This window comes from Carya illinoinensis, chromosome 15 (genome assembly GCF_018687715.1).
Source record: "Carya illinoinensis cultivar Pawnee chromosome 15, C.illinoinensisPawnee_v1, whole genome shotgun sequence".
NCBI classification, from domain to species: Eukaryota; Viridiplantae; Streptophyta; class Magnoliopsida; order Fagales; family Juglandaceae; genus Carya; species Carya illinoinensis.
In genome coordinates, this window is record NC_056766.1 from 46,367,009 (window position 1) to 46,387,225 (window position 20,217).

Genomic DNA, 20,217 nt, shown 5'->3' on the forward strand with positions numbered 1-20,217 from the left:
CCACAGTTAGTTAGATGTACAAATGCAAGTTATCTTTCAGATACACATAAGAAGATCATTGCAATTCATGATAAAAAAGTTGAAATTGATATCAAGAAGGTACGGTCAAGTAAAAATCTGACAGATTTATTCACTAAAGCATTACCAACTGCAACATTTAAGAAGATTATGCAGAACATTGGAATGCGGAGGTTTGAAGACCTGTTATCATGCACTTTTCAGGGAAAGTAATGTCTTGAAGACTTGTGCTGATTGTACTCTTTTTCCTTCGCTAAGGTTTTATCCCACTGGGTTTTCCTTTGCAAGGTTTTAATGAGGCAATCCTAAAGCACTCGGCGATACACATGAATACTGTACTCTTTTTCCTTCGCCATTGGTTTTTTCCCACAGGGTTTTCTTTGGCAAGGTTTTAACGAGACATATTTTTTAAATATGGTCATCCAAAGGGGAAGTGTTATAAACTATCTTGAATTGTATGACCACATTTATCTAGTCGTCAGTGCATAGTGCCAGCATAATATTGCATAGTAACTGGCATAGTGAATGGTCGACATATGCACAGTGCATAGTGCCAGCATAGTACTGCATATTAATTGGCCTAGTAAATGGTTAACATATGCACAGTGCATAGTACTAACATAGTACTGCATAGTAAACTAGCATAATCCCCTTTGTACGCCTATATATATCGTTGAATTTTTTAAGAAATTCATAAGTTTCATAACCTTTCTGAGCTATCTCTTTCTCTCTCTTTTTAAAAATTTTATAATACGTTATGGTTCTCTCTTTTCTATAATTTCATAACAGTTATACAATTTTAATTTTTTTGTAACTTTAAATATATTTCTTCATTCTCTTATTTTTGAAATATTATTATTTTTAATAACTTCTCTTTTTATGTTTTCTTTGTTTATTGTCTTAACTCAAGTTTTTAATTTTTTTAATATTATCTTTTAATACTAAAAAATCTCTTTTTTTAATGGTTTCAATATATATTCTTTTTATAAATAATAAATTCTTCCACACATATATATATATATATACACACACACACACATACATAATATACACTAATATTATTCTATAAATATCAGCTTATATATACATATAATATATATATATATATATATAATTACTCTCGAAACGATACACCGAAATATACCAATACCAGAATATTCAATTCCATCTCTTAAACTAGAACAATCATTAAAACAAAATTTTAATCATTGATTAAGAGCATAAAAATTTATCATGTCTCATTAATCATTGGGTTCTCGGATGCATAAAGAACTCCAAAGACTAGATCAGTCCAAATTGCAATTCCTTGAAGAACATACATGTACATGAATGGGTAGTCTTTTGCCCCAAGGTGTGATAAAACCATAAACTCTCCCAAGTGTATCTCGAATTAAGTTCTCAAACTAGTAAGGCATTGAAAAGAGACTGATAGCACTATAATAAACAAAAATTATAACTTGCAAGTTTTACAGCACTAAAATGTAATACAGCAAAAGAAAACAGCTTATCCTATAACTCTGACTAACATGAATTTTGACAAGAAAAAAAAAAATTGAAAAATAAAACCAATAAACTACAATGACCAATATAATGCTTTTCTTTTTTGTTTTTGGTCTCATTGATCTCACATCTGCAGGTAGCATCCTCAATCTCACTACAAATCACTGTGTCTACAACAAGAAACAAATGATATTATTTCAACAGTTGAGCAATATTAAGGATGTCTAGAGAATAAAATGTAGGGTTCATTATGCACAACTTATTATTGTAAGCAAAATTAGCAACAGCAAAGATCTTCCAACCTTTTGAAATTGTTACACTGTAGAAAACCAACCAAATTATCTGCCGGACAAAGTGATTTCATTCTAAAAGAAGTACTAATAATGATGACCATTATCAATATTATTTCACTTCGTTTACTCTGTTTGTTAAACTTGTTATGCTAACATGAGTTTGCCTTTTAAGCAGAGGAGGTGTCAACACTTTTCTCAAGCTGCGGTAGCTTGAAGATATATACAAGTTACTACAGCCTATATTTTCTTGAATTTCTTTTTCTTCTACTCAAATAAAATAATATTCTTAATATTGAACTTACTCTAAAAACGTTAAGATTTATCAAATATAATTTTCAAAACCCCCCATAGACCACTCTGATATTATACTTTCAATAAAATACTCCCATTACTTCTATACTAACAAAACAATCCAGTTCAACAAAGAATCATATGATATTCAGCATGTTTCGTAAGGTTCAAGGGCATTACCTTTCGGCGTTTTGAATCTGGAGGACTTGTTTCACCATCACTTGGTCGCCGAGATGGCCCCACACCAGAGTTAACCTGAAAATACCGCATTATGTTTTTTTTTAGATAAGTAATAAACTTATTGAAACGAATGAAACTAGGCGGAGCCCATGTACACAGGAAGTATACAAGATGAGACACCTAATTACATTCTAGAAAACTGAAAAGAAAACAAAAACTCATGAACACTCTCCCTTTAATATAATAGCAGAAAACCACTGAAAAAGAGAAGACACAAAGAAATTCCAGATATCCCCCACTGCTCTTTCCCTGTTTGCTAAAACAACTGTCGTTCCTTTCTGTCCATACACACCAGAATAAGCACAATGGTATCATCCTCCAAGCTGCATCCAGTTGAGAGCTATTGTGATTTCTGTTCCAGCAGGCTAAAACCTCCACCACCCTCTTAGGCATAGCCCAACTCAGCCCAGCTCTACCAAGAATACCAATCCATAACTCCCTAGCCACCTCACAATGAAGAAAAAGATGATCAATCGACTCACCATCCTTTTTACACATGAAGCATCATTCCATAATAATCATATCACGCTTTCTCAGATTATCAATCGTCAAAATCTTCCCTAGTGCAGCAGTCCAAGTAAAAAAGGCAACTTTAGACTGCACACAAACCTTCCAAATGCCCTTTAGATGGCAACTTTAGACACCTCATTATGTACCTTCTTCAACACGTTATATAAATTTTATTATTTGTATTCCTCATGTTTTTTAGAGGCTTGTTTGGATAACAAGCTATTCTTAAATATTCTCAAAATTTCTCTTAGTTTCCTTCCCAAAATCACTCAAATACAAACCACTTTTCAATTTCAAATCTTTTCAACTCTTTCATCTAATCATTATCTAATAATTATCCAAACACAAAACCCAATGCAACTTTTCCAAAGTTCCAAACATGATACAAAAACAATACAATTTTATTAAATTTATAAACAAAAATTATATTCAAACAAGTTTTTAACTTTATAATATTTTTTAGAGTAATGCTAAGTATAAGCCCCAAATAGATAGGTCTCATACAAGTCCTTTGTAAAAAAATGGGTCCCACTAATAAATAATAGTTTTTTTTTTACACTTTTTTAATATGGGGTCCACTTTTTTACAAAGGCTTGGGCAGGGCTTGTCTATTTGAGGCATGTACAAATCATTTCTCATATTTTTATTCAATCTCTTTTCTCCCCTTTCCAAAACCCAATAGAACATCTTAACTCAATCCATTTTGCTACTATTTATAGAATTCTGAGATATTCTAGTGTCTAAACAAGCCCTACGGCTCTCATTTCTCTCTCTCACCAGCTCTCAAACCCATGCATGAAACTTGAAGCAACTATTCAAGTACAAAGTCCAAACTAGGGCTGCAAATGAACAGATCAACTCATGAACAGCTCGAGCTTGACTCGTGTATGCTCAGTTCAAACTCGCTTTATTTAATAAATGAGATGTTCGTAAACACTAATATAAGTTCAAATATCAAACGAGCAAAACTCATATAAAATCAGCTCGACTCGGTTTAGACTCGTGAATAAAACTCGAATAAGCTCGACTTGACTCGTTTGAGCTCGTTTTGAAACTCGTAATATGTTTTATATATGTATGTGTTATATATTTTACATGTTATTAATCACAAGATAAGATTCAGAAATTTTAAAATAAAAAATCGAGTTTGAGCTTGAGCTCGAGTCATGTTTATTTTTAGTCGAGCTCGAGTCATATTCGAACAACATTAATGATTAACAAACCGAGTTCAAACAAGGATATTTGAGTTCGAGCCGAGTTCGAACGAGAAAACATGTTAATCGAGCTCGAGTACCCTTGTTCGAATTCGACTCAACTTGGTTTGTTAGCAGCCCTAGTCCAAACAGAGCTGGTCTTAAACACATTCTATAATTTTACAATTGTTTTCTCATTTAGTGGAAAATCATAATTTTGCCTGATGGAAACTCTAGAAAAGGTTGGTGAAGCATGCTCACCTGAGTTAAAGAATCGCAAGGCATTGTATTCTCAGAAGTGTTTGCTTCTTCCATAAGTCTTGTATCTGGCTCTACACTTGCTTGTTGAGATATCAAGGGCATGATCTGATGAAGCAAATTAGACAAAAATACTCCTTCATCGCTCACTCTTGGCTCTGCTTCTGTTGCCGTTGCAACACCGTTAGATGTCCCCTCGTTCTGTGGGACAGGGTCTCGAATTGTTCCCGGTGGACTGGCTTCCTCAACATGAATTTCCCCACCAGGAAAGAGGTTCCTTAAAAACTGCATAACATTGCTCGGGAGCTGTCTATCAGAATCCTGGTTGTTCTGGGTTCCACCAGCTGACAGAATGTTGATACTCACACTGCGTGCATTAGATGGCTCCTGTTGTCTTAGATTAGGTGTTGGAAATGATCCTGCAAGATATGCCCCCACAGAGAAGTTCATGACTACAGAGTCAAATATTCGGAGAGACATCTATTACATTGAAAGATGAAATGTTTGGATTACCATCTCTTGCAGGACCATCTATGTTATGCTGCTGTACTACTGAATCAGTCGGCCGCTCACCAGATGCTTGAGATCCTTGTTCACCACTTGCATGTCCAGACGCCACATGTTGAAATCTTCCAAGAACTGGATAGTACAAACCTATTGAATTACTGGACGGATCTGCAGGTAGGTGACTGAATGGACCAGGTACAGCTGCAACCATGGTCCTAACTGGTACCATCCGTACTCCAGCCTCTCCAGCAAAAGATGAACCCTCCGAGACCCTTGAAGTCCTTGTACTAGTAAGGTTTTCAACACCAGAACTTGTTTCTGAGTTTCTGTGCCCAGAGGGCTGCTGAGTATCACTACGCAGCTCTTGATTACTATTTGGCGTGCTTATTGAAGAACCTTATGGTAAAAGGAACACTAGTCTATAAGGGATATAGTTCACTAGAAACAACACGTGGATTGTAAATAGGCCACTCACAAATTTAACACAGTACCTCTGCGTATTTGTATATCAATACGCCTTGGAACAAAGCCAGTACCAAGTCCATTAACCAAACCAGAACCTGGCTGCACAGCTCCCATAGGAATGGCACCCACGCTTGTCCCCGGTTGAAAAGGAAGAGGCTGGGAAAGTAAGGTAAATCAGGAGATATATAACTATTTTCAAATGTAAACAGATTTTTTTTAATAATTCAAAAGCAAAAACAAATATTAATATAGTGAACACAATGACCTGAACCATGATAGGATTAGGACCAGATGGGTTTATGAAAACTGCAGGTCCAGCATTAACAATGGCTTCTGACTGCATAAGACATTGATCAAAGCAAAACACATCACAGTTTATGTTACCATTGAAAACATGAAATGAACATGAAAGGGGAAAATCCTACCGGTGTTTCACCCAGACGTAACGTCATGGTTGTACGACCAAGTTCTAGTAGAAATGCACCTAGATTATGATATAGAATGCCAGTTCTCATTGCACTAGATTGAGTGCTTAACCGCACAGAGGGATCAGTCACATTCACTTGATCCTCTAGTTGCCCAGCAAGTTGCTGCCAGCATACAAAATATTAAGCAATTAGCATAGCAAGATCAGACTGGGAGAAGTCATAAACATTTTATACATCATGAAAAACAGAGAGTTTTAACAAATAAAAGAGAGAAAAACTAATATGAAAAAAAAAGAAAAAAAGATTTATCTACCCTCAAGCAATTGAAGTTGACATAAGTATGACTATATAAAAAAATTTTCTAACTTAGTGTAACGCCCCAATGGAAGACCCCATCCACATGGCCTATACTCCAAAAAGACTAGTCAATAATACAATTGGAGCCCCATTGGAACCTTATAAAGAGCAAGAACTTCTCCTTCCCAAGCAATGTAGCATCTCTTACACTATCCTTATCATATAGGGTATCACACTTAGCCACCACCTAACTCTGCAAAAATCATGGGACACCATGATATTCAATTTCAACATGTACACATATAAAGTGACTTGAAAGCTCACGAGTAGGCATTCTCCTGCATGTTCAATGAGCATTTGTCTGGTAGAGAGCATAATTTCTGCCAAGGATGCTGGTGTTGGAAATCCTTCTTGTACAGTGCCAGTGCGCAGTGAGGAATTAGTACCTCTCTCTCCAATCTCATGGGTGGCAGTTGCCTGAGCATTGTCTCTGCTGCCTCTGCCTGCCACTACAATGCGCCATCACTGTCTCAATGAACCAGCTTTGCAGGAGGAACATATATGCTGTAATGTAAAAAATAAATACTATAAAATTAACTGACCAATGGCATCAAATTCATGCCTCAAATGACTTAGATTTTGGGATAGCGTAGTCAAAGAACCAGGAATCACCTACAAATACCAGGAACATAGACATTAGGTTCATTTGGTATATGGGAAAGTAAACTTAATCAATGGTGAAAATTTCATATTAACGAAGAAAATAAGGGATTTCAAACTTACAGGGGCCTGCAGATGCCCCAAAGAAACTGCTGATGGAATTCCGTAAGCACTGTGAGATCTATCTGATGGACCCCTCACGGCAGCCTCTTCGAGTTGAAACTGGGTAGGATTTTGTGTGTCATGATCCTTCAGCATCCACCGACAGCCCCAAATCAATAATTTATATATATGTAAGATCAAGATAGAGATAAATTAAAAGGTGGATTGATAAAAAAGAATATACATTTGGCCGAAAATGACATCATTTTTCTTAGACCCAGAAGAAAGTGCCATAAATCTTAGTCAAACCACACCTCACAGGTATGTAGCCTTACAGTTGTCTAGCTATTAATTTTCTAAATCAAAAAAGGTTCAGGTTCTAAAGCCATGCTCTAGAAATTTCATCTGGGTATACCTTTTACTTACTTGTCAGACACACAGAGACAGAGAGCTTTCATTCTATATCCTGCCTACGTTTATATTTTCATAATGAAATTAAGCAAACAAGCAAAGTCAATAGTTTCCAGAAATAATCAGTAAGATTTACCCTAGCATCAGCCCCTTCACTGCCATTTACAATGTTTGAAAATCCAATAGAGCCCAGAACAGCAGAGATAATCTGCTCAAAAATAAAGATAAGAAAGAAGAAGCCATTAGCGTCAGATATAGCTGCACCAATAATACCGTAAAAGTGCTACAATCATCCTGGAATTGACTCACCCGATTGATTTCCGGAGGAACTCCTTCCCCCTGAACAGGCATACTGAAAGTTTCAATAACAAAACCAGGAGGTACCTGATTACTGTGCCCATGGCTTGTAGTTGAAGCAGGATCAGTTGCTGCAAAAGTAATTTTACTAATTCTAAGTGATCTAATTTTGAGAAATGAATGATATGCACATCAATGTGTTAAAAAAAGCATAGAAAATAGAGAGGACAGGAAACAAGATAAAGATCAAATAAACAATTTTGGAAATGTCAGAAGATCCTCAGCAAAAGATGTAACAGATCTCTAGTCAACAAAACTATCATGTTTTTCAAATGATCAAATCTATGAACTAACTTTCTGTTTCTCCAAAAATTTGAGACTCAATTTGTAAGGGAAGCATTGTTATATCGAGAGAAACACAACGGGTTTGCTTTGGGTATTTTCTTATGAATGATAAGTTCATAGAAAAAGCACCAAAGTACTTGAAAAAAAAAAAAAAAGCACCAAAGTGACACAACACATGCTTCTCCAAGAAAAGATAAAAGAAAAACTAAACTAGAAAACTGATCAACCAAAAGAGAAAATTGGATGATCAATTTGGATTTAGAAGTGCTTAGCTGGTAGGAAGAAAGTCCTAACTCAAGCAAAAGATACATATATAAAGGTGATCTACATGCATTTTTTTTTTTTTTTTATATGTTGACCTCTACATAATAAACTAGGCATACCTTTATCCTCCAGGTAGATATCAAAAAGAAGTTACAAACTAAGGATTTTGGAACAGAGATGGGTTGTTCGGTATCACTAACTGCATTTTTAAAGCCTGCTCATAACATTTTCAACTAAATTTTCTGAATGCATTCACTCCAGGGAGATGTTTAAAGCAACTAGATCAGTGTAAGTTGGGTGGGATTCTTTGCCCTATGACCAGAAAATTGATGAGCAGCACCATCTGAAGGGTTTTGGAGCATAATTGGCAGAAGAAAAAGGTGGGGTGAAATAACATTTTATTGATAGTAGTAAATAGGCATAGCCCTAGTACAAAGGAGGTATACAGACAGCAAACATAAGATAGATGGCAGAACTGGGTTTCAGGACTAGCTGATCATTCATTTCTGAGTTTGCACGTGAGATTCAAGCTGTTTTTAAAGGACAACAATCGCAAAAGAGAGCAGATTGTGAATTTTTTTTTTTTCTTTTTTTAATATCCGTGGGTGTCCAGGTCAGCTTGTGTGCACCTCGACTAATCCCACGAGGCCCTGAAGTTAGATTGTGAATTTTTTATTTGAGGGGATGGCACACTTTTCGGTGCAGAACTAAATCCAAGACTTCATCAAAAGACAGAAGATAACCCATAAATGCATGGTATAATTTATTTATTTATTTTTTTATTGGCATAGGTGTCCAGGAACAACGTCCCGACTAATCTCGAGGGTGCACAGGCCCTTGGCAAGGAATTTCCTGCAAGTGCACCTCGGGTGATTCAAAGAGAAAATCAGTCTATGACCCATAGAGATTGTTTGCACCCAAGGGGATATAATTTATACTCTTGGAAAATCTAAGTTGATCATCAAGAGGAGCAACTACCAGTAATACTTCACATTTAAAGAAAAATCTACTTACAAAAGAAAGAAGCCTACCTTATACAGCATATAAAAGAAAAGTATCATAATATCTGGATCCGGTACCAAGTAGGAACAGATTGTATTATATCAATAAAAACATACCTGCATGATTGGGTAAACCCTCAGATGACGGTGGAAAGGGCTGCCGAACGACAAGATGTAAGGTATGACCATCTTCAACATCTAATTTGTGTCAAGGTACAAAACTCATTTCCAATGGTGAAAATGAAACAGAAGTGATACAAGTGACTAGCCATAAATATATATATATATATAAATTCTGCTACAGGTAGGCAATTTCATGGACACCTTGTGCACCCCTGCTGACATGGCAGGGTAATTAAAAAAAGAAAAAAAAAAGAGAAAAATAAAACAAGGCTGAAAGGAAAAGAACATCTGGGTTGTGCACCCCTCATGAAGAGAATGACACGGTCACACGTCTCGCTTGCCACCGGCACTGACCTCGGATCTGGCTTTCGCAGTCACGTTCTCAGATCGAAAAATCGTGGGTTTTGCCGTCCGTCGTCAGATGAGGTTTTTTTTCCCTGTTGTTCATGGGTTTCCCCTGTTTTTACCTTTGTATTTAGCTTATTGCTCGAGTAAAATCCCACTACACGTCTATTATGATTCCTTTATTTTGGATGCTAAAATATTTTCCCAAAAATATCTTGGGGAGGAACAGTAGAGGAAAACAAGTTCCATTTGGTTAGTTGGAATAAGGTGTATGAATCGGTTTCTTGTGGAGGATTGGGGGTGAGAAATTTGAGGTTGTTTAATAAAGCACTCCTTGGAAAATGGCTTTGGAGATATCGTGAAGAGAAAGATGCTTTATGGAAGAATGATGTTGTTGTTAAATAGGGGAGTGGGTGGGAGGATTGGTGTTCTAATGAAGTTAGAGGAGTGTATGGGGTGAGTTTATGGAATTAGGAAAGGCTGGGGGGAGTTTTCTAACATATTAAATTTAAGGTGGGGGAAGGGAAGAGGATTCTCTTTTGGCATGACATTTGGTGTGGGAAATCAGCTCTTAAATCAGATTTTCCATCTCTTACAGGGGATCAAAATGCTGCTGTGGCAGATTATCTTCAATGTACGGATAATAATATTCTATGGAATGTTGACTTTATTAGAGATTTAAATGACTGGGAAGTAAATGTTGTTTCAGATTTTCTGGGAAGAATTTATAACTCTAAAGTGATGCAGTGAAGAGAGGATGGGCTATTGTGGGATCATGCTGGAAATTTCAGGTTTTCAGTCTGTTCTTTTTATAAGGTGCTTAGTTGTTATTCTGGCTGTGCTTTCCCCTGGAAAAGCATTTAGAGGGTGAAAGTACCTACTAAGGTGGCATTCCTTAGTTGGGTGGTTGCTCTAGGGAAAGTATTGACAACGGATAACCTTAGAAAATGTGGTTTGTGTATAGGTGATTGGTCTGTCATGTGCAAGAAGGATGGTGAATCTGTAAATCATCTTTTTTTACATTGTGAGGTGGCAAAGTCTTTGTGGAATGAGGTTATTGGTCGGACGGGTTTATATTGCGTGATGCCTATGGAAGTTGTGGATCTCCTTGCATGTTTGTGTGGTTTTGAGGCAAGAAATGTGTTGCTGCTAGATGGAGAATGATTCCTCTGGGTTTAATGTGGTGTTTATGGCTGCAAAGGAATGGAAGATGTTTTGAAGGCAAAGAGCATTCTTTTGAAGATCTTCGTTATTTTTTCTTTTCTACTTTGAGTTTGTGGGCTAGGATCTTTGTAAGGAATGATGATAATGAACTGAATCTGTTTCTGTAGTAGTTTCCTGCTTTCTAGAGTGCAGTAGGTATTTCTTTTGTATACTTCCGGTGTACTTGGGTAGTGCCTATTCTTGGTAATAAAATTCTTATTAATTATAACAAAAATTCTTTGTTGCGGGTACAAACTACCTCCCGGCAGGAACAATGTCACCTAGAACATGAACCACAGAGAATAGGAACAAATATACAGTGCATCGTGCACCGCAGAAGGAAAGTCATAAGAGCATCTTAAGATACCAAAAAAAAAAAAAAAATGCCACTAGATCTTAAAGCCTAAAAAACTTCCACAAGCAAAAGATTAAAAACAAGGATACGATAGGCAGAGAGGAGTTGATCATCCTTTAGAACCTTTCCTCGGCATATTAGGCGTTGTTGATCTGACAACACACCAGTGATGGAAGCAATTTGCTCTTTTAAAGCAGGAACTGGCACCTGCAGGATATTAGAGAAACAAGAAATAATATGGTGAAACCTGAGGTTCATCTGAAAATCTCTTACATACCATAACATGATTGATGTTTAAAAACTATTTGCATATACACTAGTTTTCTAGGTTTTCCTTAAGCCGCATTAATGGAAGAAAACAATCTCAAACGAAGCATAACCATGCAGATATGCTAAAGTTGTATTCTGGCACTCCTAATGCAGTTAAAGAAGTATTATACCCAAAGAATCTTAGTGTTACTCAAGTTTTAGCCAGATATTAAAGGAAACTTGAAGTCACAAGGCCCACAATTGCATTCTCAATATATACTTCAGACATATAATCCACAAGAAATAGTTAAGGCTGTGACTTGGTAACAATGCAATGACAAAAAACAAACAGAAATCACCTGTTTATCAACTCTTAGAGTATATGTTTGAGAATCCAATGTTTTTATTTTTATTTCAATTGTAGGTTCAGAACCTCCAGCCTCATCAACCCTAGGAATTGCATCCGCACCATTACTTCCCATTCTCCTGAGATTAGTTGACAACTGTACCAAAAGAATATTCGGAATCATTCCAAAAATATTCACACATTTATAGGGCAGCATTGAATAATCATGAGCTTAAGAAGTTAAAAGAAGCCTCATTTTCAGAAAGAACTGAAAAACTTAACTACTATATAAAACTTGAATACTAGACAAAGTTCAAAGTGAAACCACAACAATATCCTACTTATTCCCAAACCAAAGGCAAGAGTCTATAAGAATGAATCATAAGCCTATCATAGCAAGTAAGCATTAGGGCCACATGATTGCTATTTATCAATTACTCAAACTTTTGTAAGTACTCGTCAATCTTGTTTTCGCTGGCAAAATAGTTTCCATTGATTTCTGGACAGCATAAATTAAAATCTTCTTTGTTAAGTTTAGAACCAATCCACTCAAAATCGACAAACTTCAAGTACAAAGATTGGAAGTTTCCAAACCCAAAATCAATTTCAGTCCAAAACTACAAAAACTACAGAAATCCAACACTACTAAATGAACTAGCAAAGAGAAATCCAATACATGGTCGTTTATAGCTGTTTCAAACATGAAAGAAACCAAAATCCTACTAAAACACACATTTACACAAAAAGAAAATGCTTGAGTTTTGCGCGCACGAAAAAAAATAAAAATGATTTCAGAAACATTACATATGCTAGAAAGATTACATATCAAGAACCGAGAAGAAAATAATGACAAGGATTTTCTATTTTGAAACAACACCCATGATCTGATCCATTATCACGGCTAGCCCACATGTCAAATCAGCTGAGACTTCTGGTTCAAAGATTCAAAACTTCCAATACCCAAAATAAATCTCAATCAAACAAACACAAATCCGAAGTAAATCAAGACTTCACGATCAAGAAAAATTGGAGAAACCAAATTTACAATATTTTCAGCTTTAGCTTCAAAGTAAAATCAAAACACAATCAAAAAACAAATTTAAACTGGAACGATTGCATACATTAGCTAATACTATTTACCAGAAACCCACCCAAAAAGACAAACAAGAAAAAGCACCATACTGTTTACCAAGAATTTTAGGGCTTCTGACATCAGAGATGAACAACAAAAGCCCAAGCCTTTAAATTCCCAAACCCAATAAAATAAGGAATAGCATAGAAAACAGAAGGCAAACACAACCATTAAGAGAACCCATAGAACATATCGGTCTTAAATGGTCAAAGAATTACAAAAACAAAAAAACTAAAAGAAAACAAAAAGAGAAAAAAGCTGATATTAATAGTTACCCGAGAAGCTTCAGCGGAGAGGGAGAGAGAAGTGGGGGAAGCTATTTAGCCAAAATAGTCTGCTCTCAATCCCTTTCTCTCTCTCTCTCTCTCTCTCTCTCTCAGAGAAATCGGTGGCACGAGGAAGGAGAAGGATGACTCAGGGGAGAGGGAAAAGAGAGGTGTAACACATCGGACACTTCTTTATAAATTTTTACCCAATGAGAGGGAAATGTTTTCACTGTATGCCTCGCGGTGAAATTTACATGCAGCCACGTGTCCTCCTCCTACTACTGGATCCTTACAAATACATTGCATATATCTCCTCGATAGCCCCCACCCACGACTCCTCCAAGTCGTCTTCTTCCTTTTTAACTAGTAGTGCTTTATCAACTATATAACTTAAATTCAATTTAATTTTTAATTAAATTTAATATATAAATACTCGACTCTTAAATTATTAAATTTATCTCAACTTAAAATCTTTTTATACGGCACAATATTTTTTAAATCAACACCTTTTAATATCTAGAATTTACAATCTTTTTCAATTTTTTATAAATATCTCTAGACTTATTTTAACATTCAAACACATCTAAACTCATTTAAAGTAAAGTCCACAAAACCCACTCCACTCACTACTATTTATAAATAATTCAACTCAGCTCACCATCCAAATGCAGTCTAACTTTATTCATTTATTTTTATTTTATTATTTATACATAGAAGAGAAGTCTTACCATTATAAATAGATGCTATAAAAAAAAAAACTCATAAATTAATATTGTTTTATATTATATGTTATATTTATTTAATCTAACATGTACCACATCAAAAAAACGTCAATTTACATATTTATTTTAGTGAGATCTTTTTATGACATCTGATTTTCATGAGTGATAATATGATCCATCAAATGTTTTTGAGTGATGTTGTGAATTTTTTTTTAAAAAAAATAAGAATATAAAAAAATCAAAAATTAAATAAAAAACACTGCATTCGATAGATATTGGTGGGAAGTCTTCGGTAAGTCACCAGTCTGGCCTATGGAAAAGTAATCTTGTTTTCAGGTCCACGAGTATCCCAAAATCATATCTTCCACTTGTCGGTTGTGCTTTATAATAAATGAACTTCAAGATAAGCTTATAGGATGATTCTCGTGCCAATTGTTGGTTTTTGTCATGTATGGAACGACATTTACAGGAGAAGTATGCATGACAAACATTATCAAGTTTTTCCTATGGGTTGGGAGTATGTATTTCTACTCCATGAAGTTCTATTTCTCTTGAGAACGTTTTCCCTGCGTTCTTACCCAAATAAAATTAATGTATGTTGATTTTTTTTTTTACCTTCTAGCCTTGATAATTTGCAGATATTGGCATGTCAGGCTTGTTGACGGGTCATCATGTATGCCTATATATATGATTTTGGAATTGTCTGGGGTCAAGGATATGGCACTTAAGTTGGCTTCTTTTGTGGCTCTAAGTTCAACTACGTCTGTCTTTGTTGTCAAAAACGACGATAGAAAAGTAAAGTAGAACAATAAATAAATCAATGACAAATACGTGTCTTGGCAACGTGCATATGTATAGGATTGTATGACTTTTATTTTACAATTCTCAATTATTCGCTTAAGCAAGTTTCAAGCGAATTCTTTATCTAATGTTTGTTCAAAAAGTATGTCAAGTCAACTCTTTACCTTAGCTTCGCCCAAGTGACCTGTCACATGAATGTTGAGCAAGAAAAAATAACAATCAATGACACAAATACGTGGTTTGACAACGTGTTTATGTCTACAAAATTACATAAAATTTTACTCTTTTGATGAATAATAAAATATATTTTAGGGTGAAAGACATTGTTCCAAATTGGTCATATTATTCATTACTTACATATTTATAGAGTTGTTCAATGAAAATTTTTATTTTACAATTTCTTAGTTATTCGCTTGAGCGAGCTTCAAGCGAATTCTTTGTCTGATATTTACTCAAAATATATGTTAAGCGAACTCTTTACCTAAGCTTCGCCCGAGCGATCTGTCACATGAGCATTGAGCAGGACAAAAAAAAATTGTAATCATGAATTATTGTTGGGTTGATTCATTAAATCGAACAGTAATAAGAACAAACCAGGCTTCACAAACCTAGTAAGGTTATCTAACTTGGGAGTGTTGGTTATTAGCTTTTGAATATAGGCAGGCATAGAATGTTTATTAGTTAATTATCTTTCCTCGATCTTAAAGTGTGGTAAAGCTGAAATGGATGCTTCCTTTTCTGTGGTGTTCTATTACAAACATATCTCTGATTCTCTACTGCATCAATTTGATCTTCATGACTCATGAGATATATGTTTCTCCCAATCATTTTATTTCCTGCGTGGGATTCTTAATTACATGTTGAGATGCCTAGTCTAAGGCCGCGTTGGGATCCTGACTTAACTACATGTTGAGATACTTCATGAGATACCTCTGCACAGTCAAGCCTACTCCCAACTACGAGTCTATAATGTACAGTCTGTACGCATATCCACTTCTTACTTCTGCTGTCTGCAGGGAGTAGTGTATGGTTTCTGTAACCTTTAAATACATTTTGTGAAGTACTGTTGTTATTTCTGGGGTGAGTACTGAGTACTGCATTATGTCTTTAACTTTCTAATGCATTTTTTTTCTGGAGCAGGATGGTAAGCTGTTTCTTCATCTCAAGTATTTGTTAATTTCGATACAACTAACAATAACCTTGACTTGCTTTCTAGTATATGCTCCAAATTGGATGGAAAGAACAGCTGCTACACAACAGGATATAAGTGGGAATTTCAAAATGGCACCTGACCAGAGCTTTGTTGTACAGAGTTGCTTGGATTGTCCTAATAGAGGCCCAGCATATTGACTTTTGATCTTGTCGTGTACTCACTAGTCCACAAGACTTTCTGTAAAGTGGACGAAAATTGAACATTTTGAAGCAGTACCATTGCCGGGGCTGTTTTAATTTGTAGGTGAAATAGTTTCGTACTACTTTACTACTATTTATAAATAGTTTATATTTATTACTTTTTTATTACTATTTATACATCATCTGAATTTACCTCATCCAAATGTAACTTTATTATGTGGTGGTTAGGCTTCTCCTTCATGTGTTAGCAAGTTGTCAGCTTTACTGTTGCTGTTGGAGTGGTTCTGGTCCAAATGTCTATAACTAAGTTGAATAGAATGCCAAAACTAACGTACATTTGCCTCATCATATTCCTCTCATTTGGTTCAGTTTTTGGTATAGATACTGGCTAGTCTCTGCTCATCTATGTATATATTCTCTTGCTCATAAAAAAAAAGGGGCAGAAAGAGAAAAAGATTATCAGTGTAGTTTATAGTGTGTTGGTTGTTTCCATTTTTGGATAAATTCGTCTATTGGTTGATTCTTCTCTTCTATTTTGGCACTTCCACACTGGCAAGCAGTTCCAATCTTAAAAAGCTGAATGGCCTGGAAAAACTTCATGTTTCTTTTCATTTCTTTAAAAAGGATAGGGAACCATTTATCTTGTAAATCATATACTTTTGATTAATTAAATCCTACATGATCTGTTCCTTGCAAAAAGAAGGATCATTGGCTGTATACATTTGTAGCCTTCTACACCATTATGCTTATCATTCTATCTCTCTCAATCCACCACATACATGAGGCCCTCCTTTCTGAGGTTCGACCGCAATCTCGGCTACAACATACATGACCCAACAGAAAACATTGAAAACCCACATGAACAAGACCGTTCAAAACATGCAAATAATGCAATCAATACTTGAAACATGGTGGGCCAAGCCCAAAATCCCTGGGAGGTCCATTGAACTGGTAAAGAAAGACAAGGGTCCAGGTAACATAATGCACCACAGCGCGCTACTTCAGTGAATACAGATCTTTTCTGGTTTCTAATGCCGCCAGAGGAGGATTGCATTGAAAAATACCAAAAAAGAGAGGTGGTTAAATATATTTTCAACAGAAAAGCCAGCCGAATATGAACAAAGAATAGCAATAGAACTAATAAAGTGGCCTGGATTCATATTACTTGGTTGAGACAAGAATGGAACCGCAGCCTTGGTGGACTTTGGTGCTGCGGTTTGAGACCACAGACTTGAGATAGGCACTGCAATTGGCTAGCTGTTCTGGTGTGTGTGATGAATTTTTCCCTTCCTTCTTTACATTCTCAGTTATGGAAGCAAAGTCATATCTAGATAGTAAGGACTGGACAACTCAAGCGGTTAGCATCACTCGAAGATTACATGCGGCTTTACCACAAAAGATAAAGAGTGTAGGAGAGTTGTTTTATAAGCAATTTAGCATATGTTTATGTTGCTAATTTATGTCAAAATCATCTGAAATGAATACGCCCTTCATGGGGTTTTCAGGAGCAAATTAAAGAGGGCAACTATTGCTATATATTTATATATATGCCACTGTCTTATTTTTGTTTTACTTTCTCCTGATCATATGATGCACAAGCAGAAATACAGGAGCCAACACCTTATAATCATCTGCATATAACTGGCATTATTTATTTTATTTTCACTTTTCATTGTTACAATGGCTTGTGGTGCCCAAGTGTTCATCACTCAATCATCAAAATGATACTTTAAGGCTAAGAATAATAGTAAAATATTTTATGTACAAAATCAATATTTCTAAGCCTCAAAAACTGCAGCATTTCGGTAATGCTGTCCAACTTCTATTCCCTTTTTTTAATTATTATTATCCTAATACTTTCTACTTTTGTTTTTATTATTCCCAACATTCAGTTGTGTATTGGAGGTTTTCTCTTCGCCGGAGAATAGTCCATATCAGCTATATCAGTGTTGTCCGGAAAGTGCTCGTGGGCAATCTCGTGATGCTCATCAGATGTAGGCTTCCCACTAACCATGAAAGTCTGTTTCTCCCCATGTTCCCCATTACCACCCGATTGGCCCTTTGACATTAGGTCGGCTTTATTGTAGTCATCTTGACCACTGATCTCATTCTGTACATGGAGTATATATGATTGATTACATAATCATAAAGAAGAAGAATGAAGAACAAAGGGAGAGGTTAGTTAATTTTCATTTCGATTTTCTTGTCTTCAAGAAAAAACCAACCTTTGAAGTGGTGGTGATGGTGGTAGTAGTAGAAGTGGTTGTGGTAATAAGTTTTCTATTCTTTCCTGCAACAACAGAACATTAGGAAACCCATTTAGATTCTCATCTGGCTTCTGTGCTAATTATAATATGCAAGTTCGTACTTCCTCCACAAACTGTTTTTCATAAACCTAATTTATGGGTCTGCTACAAAATGTCTAAATAGCATAGTGCCCATATAAAGCTGAGAGTAAGTTCTTCTAAACAATAATAATCAGAGAAGTTAATTCATTAGGGAAACTCCTTTTCTAGAGTAGTACATGGTCATTTGTTTTTGAAACTCCAAAAACTCGTAACTCCTTCACTAACTTTTGACGATAAACTAGTACTATCTGAAATGGAAAAGAAAAACTAGAAGTGATCTAGAGGGTAGAAACCAAACTAATGGTGACTGGGTCTGTGACTCCTAGGTCCATAGTAATCTTCATGAATGAACGGTAACCAGTGATGTGATTTCTTGGAAACACTAGCTACTCTTTTCTTCACGGTACCTGAAGAACAGTGCCCATCTTTGCAGAGAATCGTCACCTGATCTCCAGCACCACTGTTAGTTTTTTTCATCAAATCACTTCCATCTTCCTGTAATGTCCCAGTAACAGGAAAACCAACATCAGAAAAGGAAGACATGTCTTAATTAAATATCATTTCTACGAAAAGAAGATGAACTAAAATGCTGGTAAGGCTTAATACCCCCACATGTACTTTCTGTTGCCCTTGTGACATGAAGTTGTACTTCTTATCCAAGCGGATCCCTTCACATAAGTAACAGGAGCTTATACATATGATGGCAAAACAGATCAAAGCTTACCCTAACACTCATTATGAGGTGGATATATATTGCTTACCTTGAGCCTCTGAAAGGAGGAGGGACCAAAGAAGAAGAGAGACTGCTAGATAAGGCCTCATGGGAGTAAAGGTTTTGAAGAAGATATCAGAAAGGATATGCAGATTGTAGGAAGAGAACTAGGCGTTCTTTAGCTTGGATTCTCTCTCTTTTCCTTCCAAAAGACTTTGAATGTGTAGCTTCTGACTGGTTGCTAACTAGCATGGGGAATGCCTACTTAAATATAGAGAGAACAATAGGGTCCACATGTTTAAGTACTTCTCCGACAGAAACTGAGAGTAGGGTTTTAATTTCTTCCACTTTCCTTTCTCTTTTCTATTTGTCAAAGGAAATGACTACTCACCTCATATTTCTACTACTTCATCAGATTCAACCTAGATTGCCTGTCTCTTCTTATTTCTAAAATAAAAGAAAAAAGGCTGGAAATAAAATATCACAAAAGTAGAGTTGCTTTTAGTCATTTCCTTAACTGCCCCATTCCTTTTTATGCAATAAGGATTTTCTGAATCCTTTTTCAGATTTTGCACTATTGGCCATAAGCTACATATATATATAGCTTTTTTATACCCTTTTTCTCGTCCCCTTTCATGCAATCATACCATGCATGCAGATAGCTAGCAAACTCATGCCGGGGTCTCTGATCTCCCTAGCTAGCTAAGGATTAGACAATTTGATTTGCCAAGTGCTAAACAGTAGTACTACAACAGTTATATATCGTGAATCGTCGCTATTCTTCTTCATCAGCATCCTTTCAACTTCATTGGTCAACTTCTGCATGTAGTAGTACAGTTACATATATTTATATAACTGATCAGATCAATTAATGGCGCTTTCAATATTACAGGGACTATAAAATTACAAATGATTCAGATCACCATAGTTATGATGCATACTTACATTGTATGAGAAATGATTTCTACATTTCAAATAGATAAGTTTGACAAATCCCTTTGCAAAGAAATTAGCATAAGGCCTTTTGCTTAATCCTTGAGCTTCCATTTGAATGTTAAGAATATTTAAAAGAGAACTGGTACGCAATAAAGATTATATAAAAATAAATTCACATTTAATTTCACATAATGCGTTAGATCTACTTTACATTAAAAATAATTTTATAATTTAATATACTGTATC

At 35.6% G+C, this 20,217-nt stretch overlaps 2 protein-coding genes across 6 annotated transcripts; both read right to left on the minus strand.

The window, feature by feature from the left end:
• Positions 1–1,300: 1,300 nt before the first annotated feature.
• Positions 1,301–13,272, minus strand: LOC122296233 (ubiquitin-like domain-containing protein CIP73). 4 transcript variants are annotated; one of them, XR_006238431.1, is made up of 17 exons: positions 13,109–13,272; positions 11,715–11,858; positions 11,196–11,313; positions 9,198–9,278; positions 7,483–7,601; positions 7,310–7,381; positions 6,784–6,909; positions 6,603–6,672; positions 6,325–6,509; positions 5,701–5,865; positions 5,541–5,612; positions 5,302–5,431; positions 4,817–5,206; positions 4,307–4,722; positions 2,635–2,781; positions 2,283–2,357; positions 1,301–1,688 (listed from the first exon to the last, which is right to left on the minus strand). XR_006238431.1 is itself a non-coding variant. In XM_043105775.1 (16 exons), exons 2-16 carry the CDS (start codon positions 11,835–11,837, stop codon positions 1,680–1,682), a joined length of 2,076 nt encoding a protein of 691 aa, XP_042961709.1. In that variant the 5' UTR covers positions 11,838–11,858; positions 13,109–13,272; the 3' UTR covers positions 1,301–1,679. The 4 variants fall into 4 exon arrangements, 3 of the variants coding, with proteins under 3 accessions (XP_042961709.1, XP_042961708.1, XP_042961707.1); XM_043105775.1 differs by lacking the exon at positions 2,635–2,781 and having other exon boundaries at positions 7,558–7,601; XM_043105774.1 differs by lacking the exon at positions 2,635–2,781 and having other exon boundaries at positions 6,325–6,503.
• Positions 13,273–17,596: 4,324 nt separating this feature from the next.
• On the minus strand, positions 17,597–19,288 carry LOC122297181. 2 transcript variants are annotated; one of them, XM_043107142.1, is made up of 5 exons: positions 19,085–19,288; positions 18,936–18,991; positions 18,731–18,818; positions 18,201–18,265; positions 17,597–18,085 (listed from the first exon to the last, which is right to left on the minus strand). In XM_043107142.1, exons 1-5 carry the CDS (start codon positions 19,143–19,145, stop codon positions 17,864–17,866), a joined length of 492 nt encoding a protein of 163 aa, XP_042963076.1. In that variant the 5' UTR covers positions 19,146–19,288; the 3' UTR covers positions 17,597–17,863. The 2 variants fall into 2 exon arrangements, with proteins under 2 accessions (XP_042963076.1, XP_042963075.1); XM_043107141.1 differs by having other exon boundaries at positions 18,930–18,991; positions 19,085–19,287.
• Between the last annotated feature and the right edge of the window lie 929 nt (positions 19,289–20,217).

Coding starts and splice junctions, on each gene's coding strand:
- LOC122297181 (XM_043107141.1), bottom strand. CDS start 19,145: ATGAGGCCTTATCTAGCAGTCTCTCTTCTTCTTTGGTCCCTCCTCCTT. Junction 18,819..18,929: donor AACAGAAAGTACATGTGGGG/GTATTAAGCCTT, acceptor GGGACATTACAG/GAAGATGGAAGTGATTTGAT. Junction 18,266..18,730: donor AGATGGGCACTGTTCTTCAG/GTACCGTGAAGA, acceptor CTGTTGTTGCAG/GAAAGAATAGAAAACTTATT.
- LOC122296233 (XM_043105773.1), bottom strand. CDS start 11,837: ATGGGAAGTAATGGTGCGGATGCAATTCCTAGGGTTGATGAGGCTGGA. Junction 7,602..9,197: donor GGGTTTACCCAATCATGCAG/GTATGTTTTTAT, acceptor TTACTTTTGCAG/CAACTGATCCTGCTTCAACT. Junction 7,382..7,482: donor TTCCTCCGGAAATCAATCGG/GTGAGTCAATTC, acceptor ATTTTTGAGCAG/ATTATCTCTGCTGTTCTGGG.